Source organism: Falco peregrinus, chromosome 9 (genome assembly GCF_023634155.1).
Source record: "Falco peregrinus isolate bFalPer1 chromosome 9, bFalPer1.pri, whole genome shotgun sequence".
NCBI lineage: Eukaryota > Metazoa > Chordata > Aves > Falconiformes > Falconidae > Falco > Falco peregrinus.
In genome coordinates, this window is record NC_073729.1 from 3,790,214 (window position 1) to 3,802,892 (window position 12,679).

Here is a 12,679-nt window from a genome sequence, read left to right on the forward strand (position 1 = left end):
GCTGACTGATGGTGTGAATTCGCTTGTGATGGTTGGGGTGGGTACGGGCGTGGTGGTAATTGCTGTTGGCTGTCTGGCTGTAGTGATGGTGGGTACTGTTGTGCTGGTGGTGATTGAAGTTCCAGTTGGTGTTGGAGTCGGTGTAACCTCACAAGAAATTTCATGCCACTCACAACAGTTTACTCTGATTTCATAATTATAGCAAAGTTGCCATATAGTTGCATCTTGCTCCTCATTTCTACAGATTAGTCCATATGTGACATTGCACTCTACTTTCTGGCCAAGTTCCTCTAAACTCATATCAGGATTATCTTTAGCCCTGCATTCAATGTCTTCAGGAGCTTCACATATTTTGTTTCCATGTTCATTTCTTATTGCATCATAGGTTTCATAGTCACCGCCATCTTCTTCAGGTTTACTAACGTCAAACCACTCAGTCCAATTGCAGATTAATACAAAGCATGGAGCTGCAAGAAAAGACAGAGATTCAGCATCTAGGCTTACAGAGAACACTCTGAGAAGATTGATTTTGTATTCTATTCCATTAAGAAGAGAGTTCCAAAATTGGTTCTGCATTACCAAGTTTCTCAACAGGAAGCTTCATCTCAAAATAAAATCACCATGCTGAAGCCTTTAAAGGTCTTTCTTCTCTATATACTTATCACATTTATCACATTTCTGATTTTTTTTTTAAAAAACTATTTATTTCTGGTTTAAATATATTTTTCTGTAGTGATGGTCTTTAATTTACTCTTCCTTTAAAAGTTCCTTTGACATTTTTTAAATTAGTTTTCTATTTAACACTTACTTGTGCTTGCTGGAGGGCTTGTAGTGGTAACTGAAATAGAAAAAAAAAGATTATCATCTGTAAGCTTTATAAAAAAATAATAGTAGTTTTAAATATCCTTATTATATATTTTTGCTGAAAGTACTGAGACAATTTCTACTATTCTAGCAGGATATTGAGATACTGAGATGTTTTTCAGAATTAGGAAGGCACTCTGTACACTTACAGTTTCTTCCATGAGAAGTAAATCAACTCAAAGTGTTAAAAATTTTTCTTAGTGTGATAAAACTGTTCATAAGTATTGTTTAATCTGTCTCAGCTATAAACCCATATACTTGTACATTCTATTTTTAAAGCACTTTCCTTCAAGAAAATAATATTTAGATGCACACCTCTGTTGAAGATTTACCTGTGGTGGTAAGAGTACTGGTAGGAAAGGAGGTTGAAATGGTTGTAGGTGAAGTAGATGTTGGACAAGGATAAATACTTCCAACAACTACAGAACCATTTTCTGCACAAATGTATGTAGTACATATGTTGCCATCCTGTATTTGTGCAACAGTTTCACCCACTTCATAACTCGTTCCATTGATGACACAAGGACACCCTGCAAGAAAGAGCAATTTTTCTACTACCACATAAGAGACAAAGGCAAAATATTTATAGACAAGTAAGAATTTATATGAATCATGCATGCTCCTTTCAGAGCTATACCTGGAGCTTAGATCTATACACTGTACTAATTTATCTTTAGAGTTAGCGGAACATTACAACATATTTAATAAATCCCTACATAAAACGTCCAGAAGAACAGAATTCCAAACCAAGTTTTAAGATGTTCTGTAAGAAGTAACAATTGCAAACTACTATCTGACACTTTTCTATAATACTACATGTTCTGGGAGTGCAAACACTTATAGTGAAATCTATTGCTTTGGATATGGGACATAGAAAGAAAGAAAAAGGGACATGAGAGAAGAGTTAAACAGGAAGTACTAACAGCAAGGTTCAACAAAAGTGCTACCAAATTTTCTTTGACCATGACTTTCACTTATTCCAAATCAGTACTAAATCTTTTGTAGAGACAGACATAGCAGATCTATGCATTTTTTTATTTGTAGAAAAATCCAAATGTTATTTACCTGGGACTGGTTTACACTGTATGGATCCTGAGGGTCCACAGACACTAGAAGTAAAATTTGAAAAAATTTAAATGTTGCAGATGTTTTATGGCACCTGTTAGCAGACCCAAGAGCAGAGAAATGTAGAAATTTGTACTTCATCTCCATTCACACTACTGGATATTTTTCTGGGTGTAATATTTTCCAATATTGCCTATCATTATTTAATTCAAACTAAGTCACCGCTTTCATTCTTTAAGTACAGCATCTTAAAACTATCACAAAGTGCTTTGTGTGGCAAGTTACAACAGTGCAATAATAACAACCGGTTTTCAGATCAGTGAACTTACAGCTCAATCAGGGTTTTGTCACTATGTGGAGTCAAAGATGTCAGAAGGCTCTAGGAATGAGCAGTTAGGACTCAGCTATCTCTTTCACAGCTAGTACAGATAATTTCAAACTACAGTGGTTTTTAAATCCAAGTTTTAAGTGAGAATGCAGAGAATGCAAGGCAGAGTAGCCCCTCTCTTCCCAAAGTGCCATGAGAATAAAAAGGTTGTTGGAGATGCATCCAGGTTTCATGCCATTGTATCATGTATGACACTTCAAAGAGTATATTTAATGGATTTGTTAATACAATTATTATAACGACACTATCAACCTGAAATCTGGATAACTATGAGTTTGGAAAACTATGAATGGAAGTTTAGAATCTATATGTATTGTAAGTGCAGCATTTTTTGAGTTTAAGTCTCAACTAGTATAAATGGCATTGCTCCTCTGATTTGTATAGATAAATGCTAAAATATACCAGCTCTTCAGTTGGACTTGCATTTCTATTTGCTTGAGGTCCAGTAACGTACATAAGAATATACAAATTATTTCCTGAATTACTGCAAATGTTTTTGCATTTTTTATATACCATATTGTACAGTTGTCTTCTGTGGGTATTTCCTGCCCAGGGAGAACAGGAGTTCCGTTGATGTAACACCAACATTTATCTTCAGTCACACATTCCTTTGTCTCTTCATTATAAACAGGCTTGTCCTCAGGGCATCTGGGGTAGCAACCTGTTGATGGCAAGTAGAACAATATAAAGGATGAAGAAAAAGTATAAAGAGTTAACTTGATGATAGGATACCTTCTGAAGGTAAAAGGATCAAACATAAAGTTTAAATCAAAGTAATCCTTGAACAATTAGTCTTTCCAAAATCCTTAAATCAAACAATTCTCATTGGTACTTCACACTGCCAGAGTACACTAAAGGTGTCCTAACAATAGTAACTGTTCTTTATATTTCCACCGAAGATAAAAAACAAAAATAATTTAGAAAAATAACTGGATATATAAAAATGTGCCTTCTGACACTTCCCCACTCTTTGTAATAATCTCAATCTATTTCAAAACATACAGTTAACTATTTTTTGTAAATACTATGGTTAGGATTTTGGGATAGTTTGGTGGGGTTTTTTTGTTGTTGTTGTTTTCTTACCAGCAGTTCAAGGATTAAAATAGAAAAGTCAAACTCTGGACATTTCTTTCCAGTCCCTAAACTAGAAGAGAGAACTGCTTCCAGTCTAGACCAGAAAGACTGTGTGGCCAAAAAAGTGGAAAAACATGGCTGTTTTCTCCAACTTTATCAGGTTGTAAAACAGAAGATATTTGTAGTGTCATTCATATTCTTGGATCATTGTAGTCCCCATGATGTGAAATTCCTAGAGACCTAGTTTTATGGGTGTCAGTAATGTAACTATTAGCCACTGATGTTCAGAAATAACAAATTATATTATAGGAAATCTTTATGTAAGACTGGAAGCAAATTCAACACAACAGATTTAAGAACATCTTGTCAAGGCGACTGACTATTCCATATTAATTAAATGATACCTGGGCACAATTACATGAAATAAAATACAAAAATGGCAAGGGCTTATTACCTTCCAGGTATGGTACTGAAAAGTTGGTGCTGACATTATTAATCATCCTGCAGGTTGTGACATTACTGCCACAAGGCTCATAGTGCCAGTCACACTCATTACGAGGGTTGTAGTAGTCACAAAATATCGCTGATGAGGAAAAAAAGAGAAGCTGATTAAAAATACAGTTGCCAGAATGCAGCTCTTTAAAGTGAATGCAGGTCTTTAAAGGTACAAGCCAAATGAACCTTCATGCTAAGCCAGAAAAATTTCTCTTGAGGTATAGGACCTGGACTTTCTGTTACTGTATTTAAACAAAAGTATAGGTCAAAACTCTGGGGGCCAAGATTTTCGTATTAAACATTGAAGATGCAGGGTGAAAATGTTTGATTCAAATCACAAAAAAAGTAAAGAACTAGTGTTGATTTTAATTGAAAAATAAGTGTAAATTTCTGAGAGTATTTTTCTTCCCTAACTACTAGCAAACTCCTGAAAACTCTTGCAGTATGTTTACAATAGTTTACCTTGCTGTATCACGTGCACTGAGAGTCTCCTCCAGCAGGCCAAGAGGAAGCATATGAGACATTATGGATACAACTTAAAACAGAATTAAGCTTAGATGACTATGGACAGAGGAAGGAGCTTTTATAAACTTAGACATCGGAGCTGATTTAAACTTATGACTTCTGGTTCACTGACTTCTTACACTTCAAAACTACAACAAGACTTAATTCTGAATCAGAATGAAATCTGATTTTAGCACTTTTTGGGGAAATACTAATCTAAATATTATTTTACATTATCTTATGACATACTGGTATGAGCATTAGCACCACTAATGGGCACCGCTTAAGCTACTCAATACTGATTAGGTTCATCTACACAAGAACACTTCCATATATTTTTGCTAAAAGCAATTTTTAAATAATTTGGAAAAAAGAGAGAGGAGAAAGACAGTGGGAGTTGCAGTTCAACATTTATCAAGCAAAATGGCAGGATTACTTGAAACCTAGCCAAGAGAGAGAGAGGAAAAGAAGAAAAAAGATAGAAAATGAAAGAAAGAAAGAAACAGCAGAACCAGAAGAAAAATAACAACAAGAAGAAAAAGGCAAGCTGAATAAAAGATATTTGGAATATAAACATTTACTAGTTCTGTTTGTTCCCTGATATGCTGCAAACACAAATTTCATTGCATAGCCAGCATGACCTTGCAGTGATAGTATTTATGATTTATTTGATAGGCTTTCTGACAGCGGCCAGAAAGATACAGTTGTGTTTAACTGTTACTCACGGCATATATCAGGAGTTCTCCAGAAAACACAGGCCTGAGCCTTCGTACATTCTTGAGCATATGCAGCAACTGCAGAGCAGAAGCACTCACAATCTCCACCGCTGTCACAAGAGCAGGCATCATGAACACAAGCTTCATAGAAAGGAACTGGGTCCACCTGTTGGGGAAAGAAATGATGCCCCAGTTCATCTCTTAGTTTTCAAACTACTAAGCCTGACAGATCTCTTGAGATATGGTAATTGAGCTGAGCAGGAATTAAACTGTTTCTTAGAATTACCAAATTGCAAACAAACATTATGGGCTTGAAGCTGCTTTATGTATTTTGGACAATAATAGATTTAAAGTAATATAGTACCTTCACAATTTGCTATGACTGAAAAAAAAAACCAACAAGTGTCACTGGCAGTGTTTTCTAACGCAGTTCCATTTTACTGCTATCGAAACCAAACTGGATTGATGCCAGTGAAGTCTGATCTTCCAGCAAGCTTTGCCAACCAAGTGGTGAACTGTATCAGAAAGGCTGCACTTCACAGCAAATATGAAGCAGAGAATTTTGTGCTTGCCAGTTTTTGGAGTTTATCCAATGACACATTAGTAAAACATATCCACTATTTTTTGCTTGGGACTGCAAGAGGAGAAACTAGGACTGGATTTTAGCTGCTGCAAGGAATCATCATAGAAATACATATTAAGTTAATTAAATTAGTAATTCTTTGTGATTTTTCCACTGTGAGTTAAAAAAACTGTTGATAATATTACCACACTTCAGGAAAGAGACCAGAAATGGAGAGGAGTGCTCTCTATGTCCTGTGCTCTGGAAGCTGTGGGCCTGACATAGTGTATGCTATGACAATTTGGAGGCACAGTGCTGACAGCTAAGCCTATCTAAACTGTGCGATGTGGTTTCCAAGAAGATCCCTTCCATGGGTTGAATATTACAAGGAGCAGTGGTCTCTTCAACAGCTACCTTTCAAGTATAGTACGCGTTTCTGTCAGAAGATGGATCTGATGCTCGCAAGGCCTTTCAGAACTTACGGTATTGACAGTCCCTCAACAAGACATGGTGCAACTGCAGCACTCATGGACCTATTCAGGTTAAATTTATGAAGCTGGCTTGCACAGCAGTAGAAGTGAAACTGTGGTGATTAATATGGGCTTATACAGCCAGGGCTGGCACCACTACTGACAGAGTCCTGTTGCCACAGATACTCATACTGCTCCAAGTTGAACTGCTTGATTTAATTGAAGGTCACTCTACTTAACCATCTCTTCATTTATTTCTGATGGTCTCTCTGCTTCTGCAGTAACAGAAATGCATTGTGCTGTTCTGTCACTGCCCTCTACAAACCTTGGAGTGACATATTTTAAAGACTTCACTCTGGATGATGCTGCATTCTTTCTCTGCCCAGGACTTCCGATGTGGTTTCACATCACAGGGCTTAATTTCTTGTGTGACATCTGGGCACATGGAAGACTGTTTCCAAGAATTCCCAAACTTCAGAGCATTAGTCTCCTGCAGCCCACTCCTTGTTGTAAAATCATTGTTAGACTTGTCATCAAAGTTCCCACACAGACCACACACTTTGCCCTGGAAAAGAAAAATAACATATCCACAGCTTTTAAAAATACCATGGAAGTGAGAAATAGATTCTAGTAAAGTAAGAGCAAAGCACAGACATTAAAAAGGACAACTGACTCTCTGTGTACATGACATATTTTCATCTTCGAAATTAAGAAATTAAACCTTTATTTGTCTGTGTACTCAGCAAACTGTTCAGCTGCCATGTCTTCCCTCCTTGAAATGAATTGTATCTAGCGTATTTCCATGTCTGCAGCAGCCCTTCATCCAACTTACAATGCTAAAGAGAGGCTAAGCCTCCATTAGCTGAGAAGAATTAATTTTCCATTCTTCACAATTTATCATAACTCAGCTATTAATATAAGTCTGAGCACATTTCATTCTGCTCAAAACTGTTTTTATTAAAAGCTTCCAACTTCTAACTAAAAGCACCATTTCTTCATCCATGACCAAAAAAAATGACAGGAACTAATTTTTCTTGAAAGTATTTAGCAACTTACCCACATTAGTGAACTTTTGGTAGTGCTATTTCAGGAACATCAGCCCCCTCAAGCAACAGTATGTCCCTGTTTATACAACCCCCCACCTCCTCATTCAGCCCAGCGAATTCAGTACTCTGTAATTCAGCATGCTGCTTTTCAGAAGTCAGAACCGTCTCCATACATTCCGTAGGAAGTTTGGGTTTAACTGACATGGCTGAGATTCCATGCAGGTTTCTAAGTGCGTGTACAGTCAGTTCGCATCCCCTACGTTACTTTGGAAGCTTGGCTCTTAATATCCTTAAACTCAGAATGCCTTAGATGTTTAGCTTTAATGCAAATATGCTGTGCGTTCTCTGCAATGCATTTTGATGGACTGTAAGGAACTCCAGTAGTACCTCTGCAAGCTGTGGTAGTAAAAATGCAAGCTAATCATCAATATGTAGAGGATATAGGAATTAAACATGGAACCAGAATAAAAGAACATTTATGTTTTCTTATCACATATATCTATTCATATTACTACTTTAGAAAAAGAGACAGGTCCTAACTTTGTAATCAGGGGTCAGCTTGATGAAAACAGTAGTCTTCTTATCCCAGATAAGCATCACTCCATTGCTAGCCTCAATAACGAGGTAGAAGCCTACTGTCTTGTTCCAATAACGCACATCATCACCAGTATCTCGCTGAATTTCTTTATAATCTTTGTTCTCCAATTTCAGTTCAGTTTTCTGAAAGATGAAGAGAGAAATGTTATAACACTAATTTTCATGATAGGATAAAATGTTGGATGCTTGTAATAATACAGCTCATTCTGAAACCAATAGCTTAAAGTCTGGGGTGAAATGACAGGAAGTGCTGTAGCACTTTGAGAGAGGTTTCAGTACCTGAGAAACTACACTTTCACAGATTAATGTGATAAGGCCTCTAACCTTTCCTTATTATAGCTGCTTTTAGAGATGTGACTTCAGAGCATTACTTTTTTTGAAATACTTGAATACCATTATATGCTCACCGAGTATCATTACTCACCCCTAGAAACATTTTAATAGCCTTTGAGCAGGTGACTCCTGTAGTTCCACAAGGAACATTCTCTGTGATGATACTGAATGAGCCGCTGGAATTTTTGTCACCACAAAAATCCTATTGAAAAAGGGGAAAATGAGCATAAGAAAATTAGGTAGATACTTAATTTTTAGTTCAATCTCATAATAATTACAATAATTTAAATCTTCACAATGTATAAATTGTTACTGCTGCATCATATGTGAAATCCTACGTACATATATTTTTACAGATGCACAAACATATACACATACGTCTCTGCATACATATAAATATCTAAGTCTTTTGTGTGGTAAAACCTGGGAAACAGGTGGGACAATAAAACAAAATGAGGAATATATCCTTAAATATAAGTATCTTCTTTTGTAGACTCAGAATTTTGATTCATTCCACAACTGATAATGAGCTGTTAGCTCTCACTATGAAGTAGTCCTGTTACATACAATTTATGACCACAGTATCAGAAAAAAATCGCGACATTCGCACAGCTTGCCTACACTGAAAATACAGAATTTATCTTGGCAGAATGTGTAAACTCCTCAGGGAAAGTGATGGCAGGCAATAAAGAATGACAAAACCACAGAGGAAAGTAGATCTTCAAGGCAATCAGATGACATTTCAGCCCTCCCGATAAGCATTACCTGAGTAGCCACATATTCACAACTCCCATCAAAGTCATAGAATTTTCCATCAAAGGTGATATAATGGCCACTTCCATATATCATACAAGTCCCATAGCACACATGTTCAGTGCAGCTCCAAAACCCTTTTTGGCAGGTACTAGAAGAGAACAGAAGAGTGGAATTTTCAGATCTCACCCAGAGTGTGCTGTCTGGAAAACTGCAGAACAAACCAAGCCGCCACCTGATACATTATAATGTGCACAATATCCATGTCAGTGTTGTAGAATTACCATCTTCTCTAGTTTAGCCTGCTTTTTAGCTTGTAACATAATTTTTAACTCTGACCAGATATATTTTTTTAGATCTGATAGTGTTAGTGCTTCTATTTTAAAAATAAGTGCACTTTTCCAATAAGAGATGCCTACTAAAAACAGAGGTATCAGTTACACCAATATTTTCAGCACAATCTACTGAAAACGTAGATTGTGCTGAAAATATTAGGGTAATAACTACCTCTGTTTCCTCAGATAGCAAAAAGTATGCCTAAAAATAAAGGTTTATACTTGCAGCTATTGCAGCTACTGTAGTACATAAAACTAGACATGACTATTAATTTACTGCATAGAATATACTCTAGAAGACAGTACAGAATCATAACTTACCAGGTGTTGCAGTCCACTGTTATCTTCTGTCCAGAAGAATACCACTGGTTGTTATGAAAGCATGGGCAGTCCTTCGCCTCAACACAGCCCCCTTTCCCATCATCAAATAGACCTTCAGGGCACACACAGCCTGAGACACACTCTGCCTGAAACTAAGGAATAAAAGGAGAAATTGTTACTTTATGAAAAAGCACTGCATTTTTATTTCACTTCTTCATAAACACTCTTGTAAAAACTGCATTCATAACCAAACAGCCTAATATTGACTAGCTTTAGAAGGTTTTTCTTTCTAGTTTTCTAGTTCTTTTCTATTGTTTTTTGTTTCTCTAAGAGCCCAAATCAAATTTCATCTGGGAGGTACGATCACTGAAGACACAGTAAAAAGAAAAAGAAGAGGAAACGGTAAGGGTAATCATCATGAAATTGGCAACAGAGTAATATCATTGGGGAGAAAATAAAGGAAGATTAAACCCTAAAGGAATAAACTGTTAGTTACAGCTGTTATTTTCTGTGTTGCAGTGCATCATTTAAGGAATACAGAATAAAGGAAACTTAACATGGAGAAAAACTGAATACATACATAATCAGTTTGAGGAGTATGGCAGCTAAGTTGTATAGGTGTTTGCGAAGACCACTTTGGGGATGCATTGCAGTCAAAGTACGTCTTGTTAGAAGAACATTCTGTTGCCCCTGAAAGGTACATTTTTGGTTTAGATGAATAAAGAAAAAGCAAAAGAAATGTGTATGAAAGGAGGTTGTTACTGAGACAGAAATCTCGGGGTATGTCTATGCTTACGAGAAAAAGAGGCTTAGTGAAGACAGAACAAAGTGCCTAACTGTTTCACATAAAAAGCAAAAACAAACATGCAAAAGAAATAAGTGGAGAATTCAAATGGAAAGATGTAGGTTTGGGTTTGGAAGTTGGGTTATGGTTTTGTTTTATTTTATTTTGCTTTACAGAATGTCACTCACCTTTCGTTCTTATTGTGACTGAGGTACATTGGACCTTTGCATTTCGGCAAACACTAGAAAAGTGAAGTAGAAATTAAAAAAAAAAAGCAGCAAGCTCAGTGCCTTCAATTTAAATCTAAGGATTTTTAAACAAATTTGAGAGTATTTATCAGATATGTTCTGCATAATTTCTACTGATATTTCAAGGTGAACTCTCCTGATGCGCACTCATGAATTTTCATTTGAAGAAAACATGTAGCAAGACTTTAGGCTACATGCACAGAAAAGTTATATTTTTTAAGGAATGACAGCTATTCTATTAATCCTTACTAATATGCTTTCTGATGACTCAGGAAACAGATAATAATGATAATTTAAATCAAAGCCTTCATTTGGAACACAGTATATTTTCATGCTTATTTAATTCATATGCTGCAAATCTGTTGGCCTGTATGCCTCATCTGCCTGATGAGAGAAAGAAGTATTTCACAGTTTGCACTGATGATTCATGCAGCAGACTTCTGTCAGAGTTCATGATTAAAAATACCAGAATCATGAAAGTTGCTTTCAAAAACCTATACTACCGCGAGTACTTATCAAGGAGATGTTCCTCCAGTGGAACAGTTTTCTGACAGAAAAGGAAAGAGCAACATAAAATTATAGCTGACCTTTTATTTTCCTTTTACCCCTCTGCTCAACAAACCCCTATTAACAGTGCAGCTTCAGAGTAATGTTTATCTGTGAAGGCCAGTACTCGCGCCTCTAAACAAAGCTGCATTTCTCAATCATTAATAAATTACATTGCAACAGGATAATGCTTTGCTTAGCCTGAAGCTGTTGTGAAATGTATTACAAATGTTCATTAAAGCACCAAAAAAAGCTAAGCAGCTTACACCTAATCAGCAAATTTTAAAAGGACCTTTATCCCCACAAACAAGAAGCCACAATAGAACATACCAACGTTCTCCATCTTTTGTGACATATTCCCCTGGTTCCAGGTATGATCCTTTGTAATAGCATGGGCACTTGGAGATGGGCACACAGGTACCCTGGTTATCCAAGTATGTATTATATGGGCAGCCACAGCCATCCACGGGAGTGAAGTCTTGCAAGCAATGCTTTTCACCATCAATAAGGGAACGGCAGGTTTGCTGGCACATTGTAAGATTGTAAAGGAAGATCTGATTTCCTGGGCAGGTAGAAACTTCACTAGCTGGAGGGAAAAGAAACAAACTGATAAATAAGGAATGCAGGATGAACAATTTAACCTTGACATTTCCAGTTTGATTTCTTTGGCTGTGCAGCATATAATGGTAAAAATATTCTCTTAGATTTTATTAAAGTACAAAAATATCAAAAGTCACAAGTAATGGTAGCCTAACCTTGCTTACCAGCTGAAGACTTCTTTTTAAATGCTATTATTAGTTTCTAGTTTCATAGCCATATTTTTTTCACATACTGATAATCAGAGAAAGATCAAAAAACAATAAACTAGTATCTATATTATTGTATTACTGATGAAAAGCAAGGACATTGATAAAGACACTGATAAGCATAGACAATGTAAAAGCCATGATTGGCTGGGATTCTGTTAGTCAAAGCTAGAGAGAGCATTATTGTTTAAACTGGGGAAAGAAGGTGAAAGTGAAAAATAGTGCCTTCTACTTTTAAATGCCATGAAAAAATTACAGCTAAAGAATATAACACAAATTAGTAAACATTTACAAGCATTGTCTCTTTTCAGTCCATTAACCCCAAAACCCTTAACACTGAGATCACTGACAGCCAAATTCAGAAAGAACTGCTTATTTCTCATGGCTAGTTAATTCCATGGGGATTATAGTTCCACTACTTACTGCAGACACTTTTTCTCCAGCCTTCCAGTATGATCCCTTTGAAAGCACAGGCTCTTGAATAAGAGGACAGGGCAGCACACAAGCATTCTTCATTGTCTTCACAGAGGCAGGTGTCATACTTACATTTCTGAAAAAAAGAATGAAAGGATCAGTAAGTCCACAGGAAAACAACTGGCAATTGCAACTCAGTTGCTATGAAATACCCTATGTCCTTTTTCTGATGTTGTTTTTATTAGTTCCCGTGATCAGAGAATGGTGGAAGGAATGGACAAAGACCAGAGACTGAAAGTGCTGCTTCATTTCATACACAATTAAAGTTTTGGATGCTTATCCCAATCTAAGCCAAGCC

At 36.4% G+C, this 12,679-nt stretch overlaps 1 protein-coding gene across 1 annotated transcript in view; it reads right to left on the reverse strand.

Moving 5' to 3' along the window:
• Positions 1-12,679, reverse strand: part of MUC2 (mucin 2, oligomeric mucus/gel-forming) — a 51,617-nt gene that overhangs the window by 24,233 nt on the left and 14,705 nt on the right. The window contains exons 15-30 of the mRNA XM_055814172.1: positions 12,327-12,457; positions 11,432-11,683; positions 10,496-10,548; positions 10,104-10,213; positions 9,524-9,675; positions 8,880-9,018; positions 8,206-8,316; positions 7,725-7,904; positions 6,464-6,703; positions 5,116-5,272; positions 3,846-3,974; positions 2,831-2,978; positions 1,930-1,973; positions 1,197-1,394; positions 809-838; positions 20-467 (exon numbers count right to left, since the gene is read on the reverse strand). Of these exons, the coding sequence (XP_055670147.1) occupies positions 20-467; positions 809-838; positions 1,197-1,394; positions 1,930-1,973; positions 2,831-2,978; positions 3,846-3,974; positions 5,116-5,272; positions 6,464-6,703; positions 7,725-7,904; positions 8,206-8,316; positions 8,880-9,018; positions 9,524-9,675; positions 10,104-10,213; positions 10,496-10,548; positions 11,432-11,683; positions 12,327-12,457 (2,522 nt within the window). The remainder of the gene's footprint in view (positions 1-19; positions 468-808; positions 839-1,196; positions 1,395-1,929; positions 1,974-2,830; positions 2,979-3,845; positions 3,975-5,115; positions 5,273-6,463; positions 6,704-7,724; positions 7,905-8,205; positions 8,317-8,879; positions 9,019-9,523; positions 9,676-10,103; positions 10,214-10,495; positions 10,549-11,431; positions 11,684-12,326; positions 12,458-12,679) is intronic.